At 45.3% G+C, this 25705-nt stretch overlaps 1 protein-coding gene across 1 annotated transcript in view; it reads left to right on the top strand.

The window, feature by feature from the left end:
* Positions 1-24374, top strand: part of LOC146186080 (uncharacterized) — a 37887-nt gene extending 13513 nt beyond the window's left edge. Inside the window, exons 3-5 of the mRNA XM_084606997.1 lie at positions 18263-18425; positions 19473-19626; positions 21176-24374. Coding sequence (XP_084463123.1) covers positions 18263-18425; positions 19473-19626; positions 21176-21400 — 542 coding nt within the window. The 3' untranslated portion in view covers positions 21401-24374. The remainder of the gene's footprint in view (positions 1-18262; positions 18426-19472; positions 19627-21175) is intronic.
* The last annotated feature ends 1331 nt before the right edge of the window (positions 24375-25705 follow it).

The following is a 25705-nucleotide window of genomic DNA, read 5'->3' as shown; positions in this document are numbered from 1 at the left end:
GAATGAATGAATGAATCCTGCACACAAGCAGGATTTTTGCAGGGATTTTGTTTCACATAACGCCGAAATTGCGTAATGCTACGTTGTCTATTCTATAGGGACTAATCTTTAGTCACTGAAGGTACAAACAAAAAAAGAAAGATAGGTTTTGTCTCCTTCGACTATACGACAGGATTACAATTCACCGACTCGTTTACCAGCAGCGATCGCCTCAAAGGCGGTGACTTACCGGGAATGGCCAAGTTTAGATTCCGTCTGTCGAGTAAAAAAAAAAAAAGTATTGCAAGCTTAGTTTTCATCTAGGAAAGTAGAATAAGATGTCGCAAGAGCAATAAAACATTAAATGTCTGCTCCTCTCAAACGGCTTACGCCCAGCACTATTTTCAGCTTTCCTCTGATAGTTATCGCCTCCCTATCACATAGAATATTGTCTTTTTTTATATTTGTAAGTTTGAAGGCGATGCCTTCTCGAGTTGGGTTCGTGGGGCCTGCACGAATGAAACGCCACGAGTGTTGGCGATAAAACGTCGGTTTATTCCGGAACAAAAGGCGGCCAAAGGTGCTACATAACTATTGTTGGAAAAAGACTTAAAAAAGATACGCGCAACTATGCCTGCGAGGCGAGTAAATTTGCGGAAAAAAGAAACCTCATGCCAGCAAGACACAATTGCGGCACAAGATGAGGTGCGGTAGACGTAGCCACTCATGCCGGGTACCGCGACAGGCTCCGTCTCGAGGCGGCGGCACTTCCTCAGGAACGTTACTACGGGTGCAAAGCGCCGTCGCAACCGCGGTGCCCATCGGCAGCGTCTCCGAGCTGCAGCAGTGTTCGAGCAGAACATCTTCCCATTATCTGCTTTGCTCCGCGCTTATCAAGCTTCGCCGTCGCGATGAATATAACACCCGCACCAACAGATCATCCATCCGTCGGATTGCATCTGGGTACATTCTCGTTCGGATTAAGAAAAGGAAGCGGTGCCGAGGCGTCAGTTGGCAAGAGGCCCACAGGCTTTAAGGATTAGGGAAGCTATAAACTGTGTCGCTGAATTTTCAAAGAGGACATAGAGTAACATCCAAAATTGGATATACGTAACAACGGTGTGTTAAGATAAAATTCGAGGACGTTTTGGCGACTAAAGTGATGAAAGGCGAAAGCCTGAGTGCTGCATTCTGCTACGCGACTGTTGCGCATGTAGCGATGAATGCTGCTACGATAAAGCGAGCGACTACTCTTTCACATTCTGCGAGTGAATTTATTCAGTGAATTCTGCTTGGCAGCGACGAGATCCGCTCCTTGTATATTCGCAGTTGTTCTACATTTACTGTTGTTTGGTTGATTTTACGGGAGGCGCGGCATTAATTAGTGATTAATCAGTTTATTACACAACTTGTCACTGATTAGTAATTAGCAAGTCACTAATTAAATAGTCATTGAATAGTAGTTTGACATTACTAATTAGTTTGTCATTAATTGGTAATTAGTAATTTGTGATTCGCAAATAGTGATTTAATTAGTCAATAATTAGACAATAATTAGTAACCAAACATTAATTTGCATATGGCCATATAAGACACGCATTCATGCATACTGTGGTGGTGCTCTGTAATTGGTCGAGACCTCCATGACGTCATCCCGATTCGGCCAATCAGAGCCGGCGCAAAAGCGTGACACTTTTGCTGACAACAACGATGAAGCAATAAAGGCTTTCGCCTTAATAATTTGAAAATGAGCCGATAAAATAAAAAAAGACCCCAGTACCTCATACTCTTCGTAGTGGCAAAGTGGCAACAAGAATCTCATCTCATCCACATCTCTTACACATCTGGGTAACGTGATTGTACCTTGGTCCGCATTCTAAGCTTTGAACCATATAAAATGGGTCGGACATGGTAGTAATTGAATTACTGTAGTAAAATTACTTAATTCGTTTAGTTTTCGCAGTAATTTGTAATGATGTGAGTTATTTTTCTAGTCTGGTAAATAGTAATGTAATGAATTACTTTAGGCAGTAATTCCGACCCAAAAGTAATTATTTCCTTTCGAAATTATTTTTACTAAACTGCACCGCTGCATTTCCTTTGGGCAACACTACACATACGCCCAGTAAGATGTCTCGAAAGCTAGAACCACGGGCGACAAGTCTGGGAAAGCGTAACGGATCGCCAAAAAAAAAAAAAAGAAACATGGAATTGAGTAGAACTATTCGTCTTAGATCAGTTGTGTCCTATATCATCCGGTAACTAGGTGTTCTATGGGTGATCGCAAACATCCTCCAAGCAGGAAGATGCGAGGCTTCAAGTGGCCTCCGAAGTGGCAAGTGGTGTAAGAAGGCCGGAGTTCATAACTAGTTGGGAGCGCGCAGTGCCACTCTATTGCGTCGCCTAGCTAGGGCATAATGATGCGCATGATAGCACTTGTCCCCGCGGGGAGAGAAAGGTGGTGTCGGGGGAGACTGGCAGAGACCGGATGAAATGTCTATGGTGTGCACTTAATGAGCACAAGGTGCTGTGTTCGATTCATAGGACCTGCTTTGAGGGCTTCGAACGGTGGAGGCAGCACTGAGCCAGCAGGGCGCTGTGTTCGTCGCTCGTTTCTGTCTTGAGCGCAGTGCAAAAGACAAGAGTTTGAACATGCTTATATTTTTGTTGCTTTATTGCAGAGGTCTTACATTTGCAACAGTGCGTGCTGTAGGAAAGATGGGGGCAATAGTTGCCTGGGACGAAATTTGGCGGGGACACGAAATATGCGCGTCGCGTCTGCAGCGAGATTCTTTTGTTTACTTTTTTTTCTTAGCTTTTTTTTCCGAATGAAAAAAGTTTAAGAGTAACTGCATTACTCTGCTAAGTAACTGTAATGTAATGTCATTACTTTGTGGAATGTCCTTTTAATACATTTTTGCGATATTTTGCAAGGTATTTCGTAATTTAATTTGCGTTTCACAAGTAATTTCCCCATGTATGAAATGGGACTAACTGCACCGCACAGTTCTCGCAACATACGGAGATTGTGACTAATTTCCAATGAGGGTTAATCTTTAGGTTAGTGAATGTTCATTCTTTTTGGGGCTAAATTACTAAACAAAAAAAAAAGCGCGACAGAAGGCGCTGAAAAGCACAGGATGAGCTCTCATCCTTTGTTTTTATGCGTTTTTCCTGCATAACTTCTTTTGCGCTGTTTTCCCACTCATTGGCAATGAATCAACAAGCTCTGACAAAGGTTCTAGCTATGAAACCAGTTGCGCAATTCCCTTTAGGGTCTTGTTGAACAATTTTATTCACGGACCAATATTAACGTACACGATTCCTAAAGTACTAGTTTGTTCAGCCTTTATTTCAGGGGTGGGAAGTATAGTGCAGAGTGGAAGTATAGTGCAGAGGCTCACAGAGCACATCTTCTTCATGTCCCATCCCATGTGGATGACTTACTCTTTCGCCAGAAAGAGACCGTTGAGTTTACTGTAATGAGTCTAATGACGTGTTACGTAAGGCTGAACCATGGTATTCGAAGGAAATCCATTAAACAGCTGTATCACCCTGTAAGAACGCCATGGATGAGCACGTAAAATTAACGTAGTTCTCGTCAGTCCTACCGTAAGACAGTGTTTAACGAAAACTCCTGGAATTAATCTTCAACCTCCTCCGGATGAAAGTGAAGTGGTAGTTGTCACTCCGACGCCCTTTCTCACTCCACATCCCAACAAACCTGACGGCCCTCATTGTAGGGCTCGGATGTTCCCATGACTAAACAAGACACCTCCGAGCGTCTAACCTGAATTATGTTTTCGATTAGACAGGCGCAAAGTTTTCTTGCACCATGTGCAATGTCGTTTAACCAGTAAGGAATTCCGCGTTGGGCTTTATCCGTCCAAGCGCTCATTTATTGAGATTTTAATGAAAGCTGAAAACCATTAAACGGTAAAATTTATTCCTTAAGATGTCTTTGTGCTAACCCCCTCGTGAAAAGCGACTGTTTTCTATTTCGTGATGTCTAGTCCAACTGTTGTGATAGGAATACATTAATTAATTATCCAGGCGGGACATCATCGTCTTCTCATCCCAGTTGTAGCAGATGTCGCAATCGATAACTATTATGTGCATCCGCTAGTCATTGAGGATACTGTGCGGCATGTCATGAGCGGCATTTCCCCTGACGCGCTCTTCTTGTCAAAAAAGAGCGTTGTTTGGCGTTAATGAGATTAAGTTGCAGAGTATGCTATCCACTTCACTCTGTGGTGTACATGCAAGCTGTACTGTAGGGACAGGCGAATCGGCCTTGCCGCAAATGTAAATTGAAAAGTGAGAAGTAAAGAACTAAGAGATAATGAAGGAAGGTATGTTGAGAGCTTGCGCGTGTCTCCGATTTTCAAGAGGAGCGCGCGCTTCGCCTCCGTCGAAAAAAAAAATAAAATAAGAATGCATCATGAAATTCAAAATGACAACGACCCAGTTGCAGTCGCCTTTCATGGCTCCGACTGAACAGTTGCCGCGGCGGGGCATGTCACGTGACTAGAGCGACACACGCGCGCGCGCGCAGCGCGCAGCTATTACGTCGACCCGTCGTCGTCGCCGTCGTGAGCTGGCGCGCCGCCGCATCACGAACCCGAAACGGCTGCGGCGCTCGCTCCTAAAGGAAGGAATAACGAAAGAAGATGCAAAAGAGCGCGTTAAAAGAGCTCTGTCTGCTTTTCAGAAAGATTTCGAGGGGGAGTAATAAACGCGAAGTGTCGTTTTTCTCATTTCCGCTCTCGCTGCAGCCGCCGCTTTGGGCGGGAAAACCGTGAGGTGCTCGCGCGGTGGCTGCGCTGTGTGTGCGTCGGTCTCCAGGCGCTCGCAGCAGACATTCGGCCTATATATTTCTCCGGAGAAATCAGCCGCACGGCAGCAACAGCAGCATGCATGCACGAACGCAGCCGGCAGGCAGTTCGGGACAACGAGCCATAGGCGCTTGAGCAGGCGGGCAGGCGCGATCACGCACACACACACACTCACTGCTGGCGTGCTGCTGCTGCGGCGGCTGCGGCACACACACAGACATGGCAGCAGCCAACGCACGTGGCCGGACATCTGTGCTGCAGGTGCCTGTGCACTTGTGCCGCCTGGGATCTCGCCGATCCCCACGAACACCCTTTGTCAGCAGTCCTTGTCGGGGGACAACGAGAGAGAGCGCCCTGTAGCAGCTCAGAGATCTCTCACACTGTGTGGGCCTGCGTCGTGCTTCTCTGTCTCCTACGAGTTGCTTGTCCCGTCCACCGGGCCACATACGCGTGTCCGCTGCTACAGCGTCGGCGAAAGCGCCGTCCTAGTAGTCATACAGTCACCCTCTCGAACGTCCGACATCCGGTCTTCTCGGACCATGGTAGTCGCCCAGACCAGCAGCCGTTTGGCCTCGCGGGGCAGCACGGGCCCCGGCCGCAGAACCAGGCGAAGAACGACCATGGCTCGTCTCCGTACGTACTACCTCCTCGGCAATGCACCGCGATGTGGAACGCGCCCAGTTCCACGGCGTGCCTTCACCCTCACTTCCGCTCTCCCTCACTCTCTCTTCGTATCTACTTTCACGCCATTCGAATAGAGGGAAACCATTGCACGCTCTGGGGAAAACACGCAAATGTCTCTTCTGCATTGCACCCCCCAGCTCATTACCGTGGTCTTAGTCATAAGATGTCTTGAGCAATCCAGGCAAATCTCTTCGTTCGGCTGCTGAACATAGTTTCCCGGTTTCGACCCCAGCAGTGGTGGCCACATTTCTTTGGAGGCGAAATAAAAAAGGTAATAATAGTGTGCTCAGGTTTCGGCCCATGTTAAGAACCATAGGTAGTCGAGATTAATCCTGGGCCTTCGAGAATAGCTCGCCTTACAGCTCGCAAAGTCATTGTGGCACTCCGACTCAGCCAGGTAAATCGGTTTGGGGATGAGCTGCCCGTTTGGGGATGAGCTGCCTGCCACGACTTAAATCCGGCTCGTTCCTGAAATGTCTCTCTCGTCCTGTGGTGCAGCGCAGGTTTGTGAAGTAGCTATAGCATTTCACCACCGACGCGCATTCAAAAGCGGAAATGGAAAGAAAATAGCTTCATTCATTGCAGTAGAAACGCTGCTGCGCAGCTAAAGAGCAAAGTAGGGTTTTCGGCGATATGTCGTAGGATATAGTTATTTGCTCCTGAAGCTTGCACAAGTGGCTGAAGCCAAACGCCGAGAAACCTACACTGTATTTAATGGTTCCAATGGAATACCAGTGCGTGCCTCCATCTTTGTTGAGTCAAAAAATTTATTGTGAGAACACATTCATCTACGAAAAAGAGATACCGGGTTTAAAATAATCATTTTAACGTGCTGTGGTCATAACAGAACAAGAAACTGGTAAGTGTATAAACGAGTTTAAGGCTACCCTGCAAACTTTGTGTGCTAGTGCCTGTGTTATCTGCTCAACAATTGTGCCGTAAGGAGGGGAAGGGAAAGTTAAATCATTATGCAATTACTGCCCTGTTTTACGTTTTAAACAGGGGACATAAACGTATAACGGTGGTATGTGTGCATACTAAGGGACACTTGGTGAAGATATGACCATGCACGCAGAAGGAGTGCTTATTGGGTGCTCTCTTCGTAGTACTAAACAGAAAAAGGAAAAATAGACGATTACGTTCCAGGGACACGCACTGCTCTGCACTGTCGGTTCATAGCAGGAAACACGAGACGGTCGTAGAATTATGGTGTCGCGTTCGCTCCAGAAAAAAAAAAAAAAAAAAAGAGGAGGAAGTGGGAGGGTAATTGCCATTTTTTGGTATAGCCGAATTGGAAGCTACAGTGCTCTCTGCATCTGACGATGTCCTCATACTTGCTTCCGACGGACGAAAGTATCATGCCCTTGAGAGAAATGTGAAACTAGAACTGCGCACTAAGCGTAACGGTAGAGCTGCTAACCCTGATGACAAAATGGCGCCAAGTGTTTCCGGTTCACCTTATTGGAAGGCATTTAAAATGAAAAGAAAAGCAAAAGAGCGAGCTCGAAAGCTGCGAGGACCAGGCAATGATTGCGAGCGCCGCTGTTTGCAGCAACCGCGCGAGACGTCACGAGCGCTCTTGCAGTTTGGCGGCACAGGTGCGTGCGGTTAAGTGCCATCAATTCCACGCAAGCAAGGGAAAAGATAAAGAAAGCAAAGCCGGCTTCGAAGCTATGCCGGCGAGCACCACCACCTGTGTGCCGTTCGTCGTGTAAAGCTGCGACGAACGCGCGATCTACGCAAACTTGCCGGAGGCGAGCTTGAAACTTTTTTTTTTCTCTCTGTTTTAGCGCTGTCCCTGCGAACATTGAAGGGAAGATGAGAAGCTCCAAAATGTTATGTCGTTTACTGATGTTCGCGTCATTGCTTTTTGCCGACAATTCCTGAAGCATCCCTATTGCAGTGGGAGTTTGTCGCGGGTGTTTTTCTCGGCCACTCGGCACCGGTGGTGTGTTAAGAAGCTGCAGGCGCAGGCAACACGTAGATAGGACGCTCAGTCTTGGTGTAATATTGATTAATGCACTACGTCTTTGTTCTGCATCCTCATTTCTTTGGCGTAGTTATTCTCATGAGGGCAGTCGCTTTATCTGCAGTAGAGCTGCCCTCTATATTTAAACGTGCATTCTCTTGTCATCTGCGTTACAAAAAAAAAAAAAAAAAGTTCAATCCGATGGTCGTGCTATATATTTTTTTTGCCAAGTAAAACAGGTCAAGCCAAAGCAGCGCAAGCTCTGCAGAGTTTAGCGAAACTTTGGAGGGAAAAAAAGGGAAGCGAACCAAAGATGAACATTCAAATATCTCAAAACGTAAAATATTCGAAACTAGAAAGTGCGCATTGTGACTGTTGATGAGCGAACGTTGACGCAGAAGAGCTAGCAGCGAGTGCGGCAGATTCAAACAGGACACCGAGAACCTCGTTCCTGTATCAGTACACCTAATGCTCACAGCAATAGCACTTAAAGGGAATTTTTTTAAAGGTTTCATACAGCTTCACTAATGGAATCAAACTAATATACAAACTATAGCTAATTCAATAGCCTGCAAAAGTCCCCAGATGTCCACAGTCAATAACTATTGTGCAAGATTATGTCACAACTGTCGCGCATGAAAACTCGCGCGCAAGTTTGCCAACAGTGCGAATTTCTATGCCGCTTCATGTGCCTCATTTCCTACGCGCCTATTCGTTTTAATTTTTTTCCAATTTCTAACAGTGATTCCGAAAAGGTAATGAACTCGGAAGCGTCTAATGACCACAATGACGCAGCAGGCAAGGCATATTAAAGAGAAAAAATTGAGTGACGTGAGTGAGAAATAACTTTTTTAATATCATTATGGCGCCAACAATTCCAGGCTTTCAGAGTAAAGCCAGTCTTAAAAGCGGACTGCTGTTGTCAAAACGCCTAGCGAAACCCTCATGGCACGCTGAAGTTCGTCGATCTAGACACCGTCACGTGATGTATCGTTGTCAGGTAGTATAAATGATGAGCTTCCCTTTGAACATGGTTCGCTAAAGCTAATCAAGCAACATCACGCCGAGCAGGCGCTTGAGAGTGCTCACCTCACTTGTCACACGACAGGTAACGTCTGAGTAAAGAGAGACACGCAGTTCCCCTCGTACATTTAGGTATATGGTTTGTTCCCAGACAACAGGGACTGAACATCGGCTAAAATTAAGTTAGGCGATATCCTGCACTCGCAGATAACTTTATAGCTTCGTCAGATGTTCAACTGAGCTTTAAAAACTATGTTGGGTGTATCGCTTGCAGTTTTGGTTGATGCAAGACCTTATAATAAGGGAGCAATTACTCATCATTGACATCCACCCAAGCGCAGCCATATACGGCTACAAAAGAAAACTACACAGCTTTCTCAGAAACTTCGTAGTTCAAGAAAAATTCTTCCTGGTCCGGGGATCGATCATGGGACCACCGCCTTTTCGGGGTAGTCACTCTACTAACTTAGCTAACCAGTATGGTCAGCAGACCAGATGGTAGGGCGAGAGCGAATTGATCAATAACTCGAAGTGGGAATGTCGTTGACCAAATATTTAGAGGAACCTCCAAGGTGGAGTAGATTTGTAATAAGGGAGTAATTACTCATTGACATCAACTCAAGCGCAGCCATACGGCTACAAAGGAAACCTAAACAGCTTTCTCAGAAACTTCGTAGTTAAAAAAAAAAAAAAATTGTCCTGGTCCGGGGATGCAGCGACTTAAGGTTTTCTATGAATAGGTAAGGCGGCAGTACTACATAGTCGTAGGATCTTCTGAAAAGACACTTTTGGATTGTTCAGCATCTTTAACTTATAGGTATTCGTCATCGTGTTCTTTTTTTTCCACGTGGCGATTCTGTTTACGTGGAACAGACATTTCCTTCTTAACCGGCTCTGCCTGCTACTGTCAAACGCGTACGGCATCACCTTCCGCGAGCTGTCTTTGCCGTGAATTATTTTTTTTTTTCAGTCATATGTTCTTTGTCTCAATGGCGTGTCGGTTATATGACTTACATGAGCTTGTTCCGAAGAGCCTGCTTTAATCCCGAATGCGTCGATCAATCTCCGAAGATTCGGTTAGTGAACAATATTCTCCTTCTGGCCCTATGCAATTATCGATTGTCATAGAGAAATTTTGGGGTTAGGGACCTCACTGAGCGGCCTGCACTCAGTTGAGATTGCGCGCCCATGGTGACCCTGCGTTGTAACTAGCGTTCAGAAGACATTGCAGCTGCAGTTACAAGTCCCGGTCTGCTATAAGAATACAATTCCCCTTTATATTTTATTACATTCCTACTGTTAGCTGCGCCGACTTACGGACCTCGCTATAGCGGGTACTTGACGTCCCCAAGTGCAATGGCATAGAACAAAATAATAAAAATAGAACAGAACTGCTCTATAGAACGGTTGTATTATCCTGGCCCCGGTTTAATTCTTACGGAAGAAAAAAATTAACAAATATCTGTCGCGTCATTTACCACCATGTTGGGCTTCGGCTCTCTTTTCATTAACTTTTCCCGCTTGTTAACGATACTCCATTTCCTGCAGCCATCGCCGGTTCATGACTGAACGCGCACTCTCAGGTACAATAAACTGAGCTTCAAGCGTGCAAGTGAGCACTGAAAGTGAGTTATGAAAACAAGTCATGCAGAAACGCGGTGCAGGTTAGCGTATAGTAAGCAATGCCACTTTAGAGTCAATGGCGCGAAAGGTAGTCATGGGATCAGCATACGTGCAGATGTTCTGCTGGAATTTAAGCAACATGCTACAAATGTGAACAACACTCAATTCCTTCGCCCTCGCCTTGTTTCTTTCTTTCCCCTGTCATTGACCAATGCGGTAAATGTGGCATGTACTATATATATATATATATATATATATATATATATATATATATATATATACAAGGCTTGTGTAAACGCACTACCTGCAAATTGCGGAATCTGTACTGGAATGACGTGTGTATATAATGAACTCACCTCATTTATAATGCGAGGTTTCGACTGGCATTCTTACTGCGGTGAATACTGCATGATTTGCAATGGTTCAAAGGCTGAACACATGGGTACTCAGAATAAACAAAGTGAAGCCACTATAGTTGTGCCTCGTTATTATGGAAACTCGCTATTTCTACTATGGACAAGGAGAAAGCGCAAAGAGACCATTCAGGCATATGTAGTTTTTTCGCGTTAATGTAGACAGTGACAAACATAAAATATCTACTGCATGAAGTAGATGCTTCGTATTGTACATTTTCATTGCCGGATATCAGGGTATGCAGTTTGAAATTGCAATTGACTGAGTGATGGCCCTCTTTTTGTATTGGTTTCGTGCTTTACACTGCGAAGTTTCTCAGTCGATGCACCCTACTATGTTTAGTGTCATTACCGACGGTAAAGAAAACAAGCTTTACAGAATGTTCCACGTAGAAAGACGCAATCAGAAACTGTCATCTGACTGAATGCTGATATATACAACGACTCGCGGGATGTGAGCTGCCGTAGTAGGATTTAGGCCAAGAGATACCACCAAGCCACGGTCAAATCTATATAGGTGCGTCAAACAAATATCACTCTATTTCATAAAAAATAACAACTAGAATAACGTGCTTGTAGCTCCCAAAGTTACCTTTTAGAACAACTTAACTGGTCACTACAATGCGCCAAAGTAGACCTTAAGCACCGCGTGTGATTTTTTCTATTATATTTTTCTCGGTGATTCGTTATAACAGACGATTCAAATCTGCTATGACGGATTCGTTATAACGGTCGACGCAGTTTTGTTCGGGAACTAAAATGTCCACATTAACGAGGCGCATCAGTACTTAATTAGAAAATGGTCGTACGTTCACAACCACTTGCTTTTCAAAAAGCCTATTGGTTATACTTCCGGTTGAATATCAAATAAAATTGTTTTCTCGTGTTAAACCACTGCGCGACTAACTAAAATGAGACCGCGTTACTCAGCAAGCAGAAAAGGTAGAGTGCGAGTTTTTATTTATTTTTTCTGTCCTTGTTTATATTTTTGTCGCTCCCTTATTTTCTTTTTTTTGGCTTATTTTTCATCGCTCAGCAGTGACAACTAAAGCCATGCGTAAAAAGTGCTCATTATCCTTATCCTCATTGTACATTTCGTGTATGAGCAGAGTCCACATTTGGAGGGCATTCAACTGAACCGCAATGACAACGACACGGTATCTCGAGTTCGGCTAATGCTTTTCAAACGCTACACCGTAAATGCATAGATGCCTCGCAGCAAGCACACATACATGCAGGCAAGCGAACGGTGTTTTTTCTGAAGCGTGAGCCGACTCCGCGTTCGAGAGCAGCCGAGACCACGAAGCTCCTCCTACACAGCTGCACAGGGGACCACAATGGCGCCCGGCGCTGCGCCGCTTGCTCTCGCAACTCGCCGTGCAGCTCACCTCTTCCCTTCCCTCCCTCACCTCTTCCCTCCCCCTCAACGCCTGCTCATCTAGCACACTGCCAACGGATCGGCCGACGCAGTGAACCTACGCATGACGGAAAAAGAATCAAAACAAGGGAGGCAGGTAGTGAGCGATAGATGAAACGTGGGAACCCCTCCAGAGCTAAGCCTCGTTTACCCGCCAACTCGACCGGATTGACACCGTCCGGTCCTTGCGCATTCTTTTTGCAGCACATATTTGCTTTTTACTTGCTTCATTCCGCAGTTGTGCCATTTGTCTTTTATCTCATCTGAACATCTCTCCCTGTCTCTTTATCTACACCACGTTTTAGGAGTGAGTGAAAGGGGCAGGATCGAGATCCGCGCTTGCCGCGAGGGGAATTCGAGTTGCCCGCGCTCAGGCTTGCGTTGCATCTGGGTCCTGGATTCGGGATCGTGCTTCACACGTGCGCAGTGTCACAAGCTCTCGTGCACAATGCGAGTTGCAAAATGCTGAAATATTCTTAGCCGAGCAACGGTTCACAACCTGAATTTTAAGCAAAGTGGCTTGTTGGGCTAGTTTGTTAGACATTATGTTAAAACAGCGCAATTTGTGTTTGTCTTTCCATCTTTCCGTGTTCCAGCGCTGTTTTAACACACTCACTTTTAAGCTAGCACGCTGTGCTTTGTTCAATGTGGAAACTGCGCGCGTGGTCCAGATTCGAGCAAGCATGGATGTTTCATCGTTCCTGCAAATTGTAAATATCGGCTGTAGATTCCATTTTGAGTTTTATGGCGTTTGTGCTCTTTGACCGAGTCTAATAGTGCCATGAAAATGGATTGCATTGCGTATTCTTTATTGTTTCCCCTCTTTTCTGTCACCCAGCACAGCGTTATAGTATACGTCAGCAGAGGACATTTATTGCTCACTAGCTCTCAGTTCTTTCATGACAGCATGCAACGAAAAATAGTATGGGACAAAAGAATCTCTCAGCAATAATGATAGTCGCGAATTGAAACTAAAAGGTGACGACTGTTCAGGGAATGATGTCGACCAAAGAAGGCTTCGTGCACTTTCTTCGAGATGTACAATTTGCCCATGCTCAGAGTCTGCTGCATTTGCTGCATTTGCCTCGATAACGCATAGAGTGATGTGAGTAATGCATATACAAGGACACTAACGCCCATTACGGCGAATGCCATCGGTATGGCGTTTTCAATCAGAATTAAGATCTGCTCTATACAGCAACGAAGCAGTGCTGCGTTATGGAAACTATAGACCTGGGCCGGTAAAACGTAACGATTCCTTTAATGCTCTATTCCAATGTCATCTGCCGTGCTGATCAGCTGACCCCGACAATGGAGTAGGTTAGAGGTGTCTCAGCCAATGACGAATGCAGAAAAGAAATACAAATGAAGAAAAAATATATAAATGGAGAGAATCATGCCATTATGCTAGTCCTTGGATTTGTATTTGCAACGGTTCTCTGTGCGGTTTATTTTTCGTTCAGTATTGGAATACGCAGCTGCCGCCTCTAAATTCAGAGTTGATATCTTGCAGTCAGCGTCAGTCCCTGTCTCCACTATAAAATCCGGGGCTGACCTTTAACGTTAACTATTCTTACCGATGAGAATCGTTACAAGATACGACCTCCAGAATCCTGCTTAAACCTATTAAGGTGGCAGCTTGGGCTTGTTGGTAACACATGTAAAAAAATAGAGCAGTGACAGAACAAGGACAAGCAAGGACACACACGAGCGCTAACTTCCAACAGCTTATTACGAAACGCAGGGCGGTAAATATACACGTGGTGGCAATGCATTGCGCAGGCGCAGGAGGAACAAGACAATCACCCATAGGGCATGAGAGGGCAATCGCCTCTCATGTCCCACGGACTTTTCAGTGCTAAAGCCCTGGAAGCAGTCGCTAATGCTTTCGAATCTCACCTGAAGCGGTCTATTCCTAAGCTGAAATCTAGAGCCAATGAGCTTTGTAACAGGCTGCAGCTACAAAGAGTTTTAAAAGGCATAAAATCGTCCAAACAAGATCACCTTGATATCTTCTTCAGTGTTAAAACGCACAAGGGGAACGTTCCTTTCAGGTCGATTGCCTCTGAGAGTGACACGTGGTAAAAGTGTATTGCTCTCTTCCTTCAAGAAAAGCTCAGCCTGTTACAAATCAACGATTCCTTCCTAGTCAAAGACTCCAATGCTGTCATAACTTACGTAAAGTTTCCACCGCTATAGAGTTTAAGAGCTTTCTCTATAGGATTTATTTTATTCATTGTCGCAAGCTAATTTGCTTCCTTGTGTTCAAACCTGCATTGGCAAGTTTAGAGTTATTCACTTCCAGAATGCTTCGGGTACGTCTAGCAGTGGCTTTTTGGAGCTTTGAAGTCTCTATTCTCAAGTCCACTTTTTATTCACTGGGGCGGATCGCCATATCTGCAGAGAAATGGGATATGTATAGGGTCGTGCGCTACCCCCGTGCTTAGCGATCTATAATTGGACGAGCTTGACAGAGCGCGTTGCAGCCACCTTGCCGGCTAAAAAGTAACAAATATTTTTAGATACGTTGACGACTATTTAATATTCATTGACTGTGATTCTGGTTCCTTCGAATCACTTGCCACTAACACACTAAATTTCGTACGCACAGGTTTATCGCCTCTAGTTATTACGCATGAGTTGCCATCAGGGGGTGGTATCCGGTTCCTTGATATCAACCTTTTGTTTCAGGACGATCAGATTTACTGGAAATATCAGCCACGCGCTAACAAGTCACGGCTCCCGTATGATTCTGCGCACTCCAATCTTGCCAAGAGGGGAATTGCAAAGTTATGCCTCTCCAATGCCATAAAGATGTCCTGCCCTCAGCTAATAGCAGCAAGTTTTGCTGAACAAGTACAGAGGCTAACTGATGCTGGGTTTCCTATGCATGTCCTTGCAAGTATTGCGAAATACTTCTGAGACAGCTCTGTTTCCCTCTAGATGTCCCACCTCCTCTTTCAGCGAATAAGCAAACAAGGTGCTATTATTCCATACATTCACGGCTTGTCCCATCGCTTGAAAAAGATTGGACAACGGACCAATGTAAAAGTCGTTATTTCAGCTCCTGAAAAGCTGCAGGAACTCTGCAAGTTGCCAAGACCTGGCCCTGCGAAAAAGGGTGGTTGTACTACGAAGCATGTGACAAAGTTCGTTGAATGTATAGAATCAATTGTGTACAGCATTCTATTGACATGCGGAAAGAAATATATCGGTCAGATTGGAAGGTGCCTGAGCAAACGCCTTCGCAAGCATCGCTACAATGTAAAAGAAATTCTTGGTGTACACTACAGAAACTGTGAAGATTGTGTATTTGTCTATGAGGCATGCAAGGTGATCACCAAGAACCCTAGCAAACTTACCCGGGAAAATCGAAGCTGGAGCCATAGACAGCTTAGGTGACTTGTGCATTGCGAAATCGTCTATAGGTTTATCTCAAAAAGAACTAAATTATCTGAGAAATTATTGAAAATTGTTGGTCTTCCTGCGCCTGCGCAATGCATTACCACACCGTGTATATTTACCACCCTGCGTTTCATAATAAACTGTTGGAAGTTGCGTCCTTGCTTGTCCTTGTTCTGTGCCTGCGCTATTTTTGTTGGCCTGCATGAACGTATTGGTTGGCTTGTTGGTTTATCACACAGAAGCAACCCGGGCAAGAAAGACGGACGCGAACAGAGCGCTGCACTAACAACGTTTGCTGACTTGAACTGGCTTGTACAGGCACCAGTACCAGGACAGCAGAAAGAAATTTAAGCAGCAATAAACAATAACACACGCAACCGTGACACGATTATCTCGTTGTTCCAACTCCTTCCCTTCAGTCATTAACGCGTTCATGAACGCTTAGAAACAGCAGCTCTTTTTCGCTCAGGTGCACGGTCGTGACACATTTATCAGATAAATTTTGAAGTGGCCTGAGCTTCCACAATCAGTTTTGTAGTATTGTCATGGCATTTACATAGAACATCATCATCATCATCAGCCTGATTATACCCACTGCAGGGCGAAGGCCACTCCCATATTTCTCTAATTAACCCGGTTTCTGTGCTAGCTGCATCCACTTGATCCCTTACATAGAACAGCTGTTCTTTCAAAGGAAGGTGTGCAGTTCTTCATTGGCTGCAGTGCTTGCTTATATATAGTTCACCCGAGTTCATAGCTTTAAGGGTTTTTCTGTGTTCTTGCAGCCTTGTGTTCAGATATCTTCCTGTCTGGTCTTTGTTTGTGTCATCTATCTTGTCCGCGTTGCTACTGCGATGTATTCCGCTGTCCGGAATCCTATTTTGTAAAGATATTTTTCATAACACTCATCTTTCCCGCCCTGTTATCGTTTGTAACTTTTTTTTTTTTTTTTTTTTTGTGATGGGCCAATAGCCAGCGAGAAATTTGGTTCTGACACTCGAGATTCAGATGACTAGCAGCAAGGAGGCAGAATAATATGGAAAACGAATGGTAGCTAAAAATCTAAACATGACCCGATGGTGCAATCAGGTTGGGGTGTGAACTTACAAACCATGTCTCCTAGTGATACATTTACCTTACTGGCTGACCCAAGGGGATCTCATGTAGCTTACGTGACTGGACGGCAGCCTGCGCCGACGATCGAGAAACGCTAACAATACGGACTATAAGCGCCCCTAATCTGGCCGAGTGATTTGCTCACCCTTTAAATTGTTAAGATTAGTCGTAAATATAGTGCCTGACGTGCACTCTTTGCACGTGTATGGCAGTACAAGCGTGCGGAAGTTGAGAGAAAAAAGGCTGCTAGTTTGTTGTCGTCCACGGTCTCGAATGGGCCTCGATAGCATGTATTACAACCTTCACGAGGTCGTCCTCTAGGGCGCGGCCCACCAGCCCCGCATGATCCCAGGCGACGCCACATGGGTCACATTGTGCTCACGTGGTTCCTATACCAGGTGGCTCACTTGGATATACGGCACCAGCTGGCCCACGTGTGCACTGTGTGATACGCCGCCTATGATCACGCGGGGTGGGCCTGCTTTCCTGCAGCTGAGCTCATTCAATGCGCCTCTAGGCACAATTGTTCCCAAGTACAATTTCCATAATACGTGCACTTTCCGGCTTCACTGCGCTCGGCATATACTGGCTAACAAGTTCAAGCGCAGGCATGAGAGCAACGATTGGGGATCCATTGCTCATTGACATCTCTGGTACTTGTACTCTTTGCCGCTTTTTAGTTTGTGCTGTTGATCAGTAGGAAATTATTAGTGTAGTCATCTTATAGCCTCAAGATAATAGACCATAAACTACAAGAAACCAGAGTTCTGGAAGCTGCTGTGTCGTAGACTATTGGCTTGTTTCATATGAATGACTACTTCATGGCGTTCTTCATATACTGTGTATGCGAGCGACAACTTAATGATCATAAAATTATACTGGGTGGCGGATGTCACTCTTATGATCCCGGAAGAACCTTGATAGGTTCGAAAAAACAGCTGGCACTGAGGACAGATGTATCAGTGCAGTGGTGTGATATCGCTTAGACATGTCACCGTGTCGGAGAAAAACGGTCTCGACGAAGTACGAATGGTGACCTTGAAGTTTAAGTATATTTTGTGCTAACAGTCGCCTTATTCGGCCAGCGCGTACTAAAGATCCAAATTTTAACTTTTGCTTACTTAAGGACGATTTCGAACCACCGGCGGACAACAAATTTAGCTTTGGACCTAAGTTGCTTCGGCGCCGTCCTGGGCCGGGGCTTTTTCTCTGGATAGAACAGGGGTAATTTGCACATGCAGTAACACGCTTTCAGCGAAGTCTCAATGTTGCCCTTGCCAACACAGCTGACTCGCACCATTATTATGTGATCCGTTTAAGTCAACGAGTAATTCATACAGTGTGCGAGTGTTTACAGCTCCGGAAAGCAAAATTGTTTGGCATTCAATGGGCCTGCAACTGCGAAAAAACTCCAAATTATTAGTCATGCCTCCCCTCCCACTTTTTTTTTTTCAAACTATAATGACAGTGTCAGGTGACACATGACGTAACATGAGAACCTATGATCACGTAGTCTTTGGTGATTAAGCCGAAGTAGCATACATGCGTTACAAAGAACTATGAGAAAAACACTGGCATTTAAAGCAATCAGATGGAGCCAAGCTATCCTTTGGTTTGCCACGCAAAGGCCCTTCTGTATCAATGTGCCTTGCAACCTGTAAAGTAAAGCATTTTTAGAGAGTCATTCGAACAGTAGGCTGCAGCAGCGTATACGCGACCTCGTTGTTTGACTAGATTTCTGACCAAGCGCTCTTCCTCCTCTCTGCACACCCGCTCCCCCTATCCCAATGAATTGCAGCTCGTAGTTCGAGCACGCTGAGTCGCGAGGAGCAGAAGCGCAATGCCTGCGACCGCGAGAGGAGCCGTATGCGTGACATGAACCGTGCCTTCGACCTGCTCAGGGAGAAGCTGCCCTTCTGCAAGCCGCCCGGCAAGAAGTTCTCCAAAATCGAGTCGCTCAGGCAAGTATACCGCCCACACTCCTGTTCTTTCGTACGAATACATACCTGTAGCCGTACCGCTCATTGCCAGCGTTTTTGTACGTCTAAGCAGGGTTCGACCATTATAACTGTTCTGTGACCTCCGAGACGCATAGAAGTAGATACTCTCTACGTTGCTTAGCCGCATCAAGCCGATAGGAAAATGTATAACACTCTAACAGGGCTTCTAGGAGCTTCAAATGCGCACCCACTTTACTACTCTTTATTGCGGGCGCCAGAATTTCTCACGGAAGGAAACAGCGGCAGTGCGCTGGGCAACGGCATGGCAAATATTAATGGTCAGTGTTACAAACCGCCAGCGCCTGGCGGACGCCTGCCAACGGGTCGGCGGCGGAACCCGTTAAAGCCCAACGAGACTGATGGCTGGGGCAGAAAGAACAAGGTTTATTGTGTGGCTTGGGTTTTTATACCAAGCCAAAGGAAAAGAAGAACGAAAGGAAAGCTGCAAGCAGAGGCTGCCGTGACGAAGAAAAAGCCGTCGGCAACGCTATTCAGTAACGTAAAAATTTTGAGCGCGGCTCTGCAGGCATTTCAGTTTTGCGATATGATGATATAAATACTGGAGAGAGTCAAGTATATACAGTTAGGGCCTGCTCTATGTTTTCCAACACATGACCATATCCTTCGGTTAACACACACTGCAGGCACCCTACCAGTTCTTCTTGTGTTGGCCACTTTCATGTCGCTCACTGCTCAAGTTACCCGTCGTATATCAGTCTTTCTCCCTGTTCCTCCTCCCCTCTACCAACCGTTTCCATCTCTTTCCATCTGTTCCCTCTACCGCGTGGTAGCCATGGCGGGTGGAAGGTGGCGCTTTGCTCTGTTTCTACCTGCCATGCCTAGCAGGTGGCCGGTTGCTCCAACTGCTACGCCGCAAGCTATACTGGCTGACAACAACGCCGACGCGCAATCCAGGAACAAGGGCTGCAGAGCAGCGCTGTAAAAATAATTAAGTAGAAAAACCGGCCCGTAAGAACTCAGAACGTGACAGAATCTTTTGTGGTGCAGGATGGCCATCAAGTACATCGCGCAGCTGGAGTCAGTGCTGTCCTCCCAGTCGTCGCCGGCAACGGGTGCGGCCAGTGGGCAGCACTACGACCCGTCCTTCTTCTCCTCATCGGTGTGGGCATCGGCTCCAAATTACTACAGCTGGATACGACAGGTAAGGGCAACCACAATCTTCATCATCACCACCACAACCATTACTAGTCTAGTCTAGGCTCGACTTTCCCATATCCTTCCGGTTAATCATGTCATGTGCCAGATCAGCGGACAGAATAAATATAAAGTCCCGCTTTAACGACGTCGTACGAACGTACCTGCGTGGCTTTTATATGGGTCTGACTCGGGATCCGAAGATCCTGGAGGGCTGGATTACGACCGCACCCGCCTATCCCAGAAGCGAAGCCCGAGTTGGCACTGTGCGCCAAAGTGGCCATGCAGTGCAGCCTTTTGACTTCAGGCAACCCGACTACCAGTCAGTATCAGTACGTGCCACCTAGTGACCACCACCTGCCAGAAGCATATCCAAGATTTTTTGCTGATATTGTCGATGCCGGATTTTCTACAGAAGGGGAAGCTCAATATTGGCGTGTTCAAAAGTTTGCGTCAGCAGACAGTATTGGTACGACTTGATTGAGATCACGGCTTTCCTATGCCTGCGAAGAGTCAAAGGTAGTGCAGCGAGTCAGCCTTGCCGCTAGGTGGGGTGCTTTCGAAAAGTCATCTGGGACAGGAAATTGGGCTGTTTATACGTGCGGTCAGTCCCTGATGTTTTGAGGGTAGCCGTGAAGGATACCTAATTGTATCGCCGTTTGCAGCACAGGATCTCGGTTCGGTCGTCTTGATTGTGCGCAGTGGTCAGATAGCCGTCTGGGCAACATTAAAATTTCCACAAATAGAGCAGCTTCCAGGTATTCTTCAGATTATGAAGACATTAGGCAAATATGCGAGTAGATGAAGGCCAATTCTAGAAACACCGATAGTTAGGCTGGTTGCCTGAAGTTTATTAAAAAAAAAAAAAGTGCAGCCGGACGACGAGGGGTGAAAGGGACGACGTGAGTTGAAAGTTAGAGCTTGTCTATGTCGTCCCTTTCCGCCTTCGTCCTCCTGCGCTATTTTTTCAACATTTTTGAAGACGTCATACTCTCTGACATCGAAGTCTCTAAGCTGTAGGAGAAGAAAATATGTTTGCTCACTTGCAGATTCTTTACAATTGAGTATATGTCTTCCCGATATCCATAATAGCCGAAATTCTATTTTTGTTTCCTTTCCCACTTTTCTCTCTTACTTGCGGTTAGAACTACATTTCTCCTACATCGAAATCTCCGAGTGTTCAGTGAAAAAACGAAATATTTTGTCACTTGTAAGTTTTTTATATTCCTATAGCTCTTCCACCAGTGCAGGGTAGCCTACCGGAATCCTCTCACAGTTAACCTCGCTGATTGTTCTCTCGCTCACCCCTTTAATAAACAAAATAACCCTCTCAGTAAGCGATAATTGTACTCTCCCACATTGAGGTGTCTGCTCTTTCGGAAGAGTGAAATACGTTCATTTACTCGTATACTATTTTGACCTATTCGAGATGTTTGTCATAAGACACAGCAAGAAAATGGGAGGGAATGTAGAAGGGAAGCCAATAGAAATACATTTCTGATTAACGTCCCGCCTTTCATTTTCTGTCTTTCTTTCCCTCCAACTGCATAACGCAGGACGTAGAAAATGGTGGACCGAGTGGCGGAGCCGGCACCGCCGGCGCAGGCCAGGGCACCAACGGCATGGGCATCGACGCAGCCGGCGCCAACCCGAGCGCCTTTTCCCCGCCCAGCCCCAAGTACTTCACCAACTGCGACAAGGTCAAGGAAGAGGCCCCCACGGCCGGCGGTGCCTACTGGCACGGGGAGGGCGCACAAGCGGCCCAATTCGTCTACCAGTAAGAAGATGCGGATGACCCCTCGACCACATTTTCGCGCACCTCTCTGCCTTGGACCATATGTACAAACTTGTATATTACCCTTCTAGTCAGCCTTTGCTCCTTCGTGGGAGGGCAGTGGGTTTGCTATTTGATTTTTCTCTCTTCTCTAGCTCGTTTTATTTTTATTTTCTTCGCCACCAAACTGCCTAATATCACGTGATAACGAGGGTGCTTTCGTGACACACAGCGAAGGCTTTACTTCGCCGCTCGCTCCTGCGAATACCTGCATTGTCAAAACCAAAGAGCGCGTAAAGAGCCTGTTTCTCCACCACCCTGTACCGAGAGACCAAAGAACGTGCCTCGCGATCGGAGCTGCGCGGTGAAAGTCATTTATTGTATATTTTATTATCTTCTCGGAGTCCAGCAGTCTGGAGCTTTATACAGACTTCTATCATTTACTACGGTTGCATATTATCGAAGTTTTCACGGTCATTAGAAGCAATAACAACAGCCTTTAAAAGTAGTTAGTCTTAAAATATGTTAATGTTATATGCCATTCACGGTACTATGCAACATATGTGATGTTAAAGGGCCTTTAAGGCGTAGAATATATACACACTGAAATCGAATACATCAGTGCGTCTAAAATATACCACTAGTGCAATCAAATTACGGGAACTACACGGCTTGTATTTGCATGTCGACACTATGCATGGGGAACGAAGGTGTGTTGGGAACGCGATATCACACCGCTCTTTCGCTACGACTTTAAAGGAACGCTGAAGTGGTCCTCAAGAATTCCCCCGAATTCAGGTATTCAAATTTATGGAACGTGTAGGTAAAGCAGGTCAATATATTTGGGGGTAGCGCTTAAAACTGGTGACATTATTGCCATTTAAACCTCCGAGAATGTTCACTGTTCTCCTCGAGGCATAACAAATCGGCGAGAAAGCTCAGTAAGGACATCATCTATGGCTAGATTGCAGATTTCGGCTGCCTTCACATCCACCCTGTCGTGCATGGTCTCGTGTCGCCAAACAATGGCGGCATTGATTTTTCTTCTTTTAACAAAGCGTTTATGGCGTTCCACATGAACCACCGCCGTAAATTACGTGCCGCCCCCCCCCCCTCTCCCCCCTCCTCCTAAAACCCTATGGTGGACAGTGCGGAGAAGCGTTAACATCATCGTGACTTTATTCGACGACTACGTCACTTTTTCAGATGCTAGCCAAAAGAATGTTTCGCATGCGTCAACTACAAGTCATGCGCGTTCGACACTTTTAAGCTCTTAAAATTCTCTACATCTGGATATATTTGAAGGAAGCACGGCAAACATGCTGTGTAGTGACAGACGAGGCGCTTCTCTCTTACTACGTGGGTGGCAATAAGGATAGTCTACGCAAATTATTTCATGAGCTTAAGCACGTTTCATTCAGAATAAACAATTATGATAACAACACAATATTACTGCGGGCTCCTGTTGAAAGAAATATGCTAGTCAGTCCCCACGACAAATATTTCACCGTGAGTTGATTGCTGTCATTGACAACTATCTCTATACTGACCCACATATTCTTGAAGCAAATGTGGAACACATACATGAGTTTTTGTTGCAAACGAAACCTCACGTTGTTGAGGTTTCCCAATGTCGTCTTCGTACCTTAACTAATTACAATAAGCAAAAAACATTTGTTCGTATTCAGCAGCGACACAAAAATGCTGATATGTGCTACAGCAGCTATTAGAGGCGACTGTACAAGTATTTTAAAGAGAAGTTCGCGTGCCTACTTCGTACTACGGTGCTTTTTTTTTTTTTTTTTTTTTTTTGTACATGATCGTGACACGTCCTTTAAGAACAGCCTCAAGTTTTGTGCTGATCTTATGAAAAGACAATCTGGAATGCCCTTTACAGCCAGGTTAAACTTCATGGCAATGGTACCTGCCTGTGCGACGTACAAACGCTAATTAGCAACAGTTGTCCGCACGCGCAATCGGAGAGGCGTGCTTACAGCTTCAGTTTGAAAAGCGGGCCTTTTCAGGGTTGCCTGCTTTATTTAGTCGGCCTTTGATAAAAAAGAGAAGGAAGGTTGCAAGATATTTAATGTGAACGAGTAATTTCTTTGTTCATTTATTAATGTAGTATGCAATATGTACAACGCCACGGAGCACCGAAATCAAAGAGGACGCTACGTGTGGCAGAGTTGTGCAAATGCTATCATGCTGTACTGCCGTATTTTTCATGCTTGCTTTTAGAGGAGACGGTTTTTGTGGATTCTGCCGTCTTGAGTTTGTGTGCACATGGCAAGTTTGTAGAAAAAAAAGGTCCTGAGCATTGGCCCTTAATTTTCTGTTATCATTTACATGTAATATTCTTGCGAGTAATTTTCTGTCGCGTTAATCCTCTTTTGTACCTTACTGGTGTTGTTTTATTCGCGGTGATCTGTGACGTTCCACGCATAAAAAGTTTAGATTTCTGAGAAGCATAGCTGATTTCTCTTCATTTCACTCCTGAATTTAGTGTTTATGTGTGATAGCATTTATGGGCAAACTCTGAACCACTTTCGGTGTCCCGGATTGAAGAAAAAAAAACGCAATATTATTATTCTGTTTTGATTAAGAGAGCGACGAATATCTTTAAAGAGTGCTTCCTTCACTTTCAGTGCGGGGGTAGTAGTTAATATCTCATTAATCCCAATACGAGCTAACAAATTCTATCTTATCTCTGCTATAAGAGCAACAACTTTAGCCTCAGCTTTTCCCTTCCATCGCAATCTTTTTAAGTACCGGCAGTCAGATATTGTGTTAGAACAGATTTTGTTTCTCACAGTCCTGGTATGAGACGCACAGTCGGATAGGAAACTTCTTCTGTTACAAGTATGATAGCATGCGATTCCTGACATCCTTGTTTCAGCTTTCTATCCTGTATCTTACGCTTTCTATTTTTCCAGGTGTACATAAATCGACAAATAAATATATGACAGTTTTCTTGGGCGGCACCTCACTTTTTTTCTTTTCTTATGTGCTTAGTTTCAAATAAAATACACCACTGCTGCTAGAAGCATAACGTGAGAGGGGCTTCTCCTGAAGTCTTAAAGCGCACGGTGAAGCCGCATTTTCAGTTTTGTGCATAAAACTCGTTACTGAGCTCACGGTAGGCCGGATAATGAACAGGGAGTATGTACAGTATTTGCCAAAGGTAACCAGGCTGCATGGTTTGCTTCTCACTTGTACTGTAAAGCCAACATAGATTTCCAGATGATCACAAATTGTTAAGAAGTGAGGACAGGGCCTCGTCTTTACTTTGCACAGATTTACAGCTGCAGAAGGGTTACGAGTTCTCTGCTACCCAACCGAGAAGCGGAACATACTGTCTGGTTACTTTTGGCAAAGACGGTACAAGTTCGCAGTACTGCAGTGAAATCTCCTCTTCTCGTTTTCAATTGGAAAGCTTATCCAGTGGTTGTATTGCAAACGCGGTGTCTTTACAACACGTGGCTGTTTGCTTCCGTTTCCAGCGAGGGACTGGTGATATTTAATAGCCTTTTACTAACTGTAATCGTTGAAGCTTGCAAGCGTGCGCATGCGTTTTTTAAACGCGTATTGTTAGTGAACAGGGATAAAATGTAAACGTTAGCTTCTACTGTTCTTTCTCTGACGTAGACTAAACATGAAGGGACGAATTAACGGTATTATACAGGACTTGGGCAGGGCGGATAGACGAGATAGAACACTAGTAATTTCGCGATGCGGTTATGATTGCTTTGTATTCCGATATTGTCATTGTCGATATACAGAGCCATTGAGAATGCCGCGTAAAAAGTGCTGCCTTATTTTTTTTCTACGGAGAAGTTTGTGTTACCATCAGTGCCTTGACAAATCGTGTTTGATTATTAAAAATTGTTGATATTGTTGCGAAATTACTGTTGCCGTCTTCGACAAATAAAGTATGTTTATTCATCGTGTGTTGCAGGCCACAGTATTATGCGATCACAGGCCGTAGCATCAAAGCGCGCTCGCCTGTACTCGACGACTGCCAGTAAGCTTCTTCCCGAAGTGCCGCTCCCTTGGTCGGCGCAGGTCAGACCCGACTCTATGTCAAAGCAGCATGATTTCAAAGCGGTGACATAGTGACTGCGTTTTCTTCTTAACTCTCAAACGCCAACCAGTTGGGTCATAGAGCTATAATGAGAGCAAAATATTGTGTCCTTCAGTGGGGGAAACTGAAGCAGTATCGCAGAAAAAATTTAGTTACAAATCATTTTCTGGGTGTAGGCGAGCTATACGAGGCGAACGATGTCTGCTAACGCCTTAAGCATTGCTTTAATGA

Source organism: Amblyomma maculatum, chromosome 6 (genome assembly GCF_055883805.1).
Source record: "Amblyomma maculatum isolate TAMU_Amacu chromosome 6, ASM5588380v1, whole genome shotgun sequence".
Lineage (NCBI taxonomy): Eukaryota > Metazoa > Arthropoda > Arachnida > Ixodida > Ixodidae > Amblyomma > Amblyomma maculatum.
The sequence above is the reverse complement of the archived record's forward strand: the minus strand, read 5'-3'. Positions and strand labels throughout refer to the sequence as shown.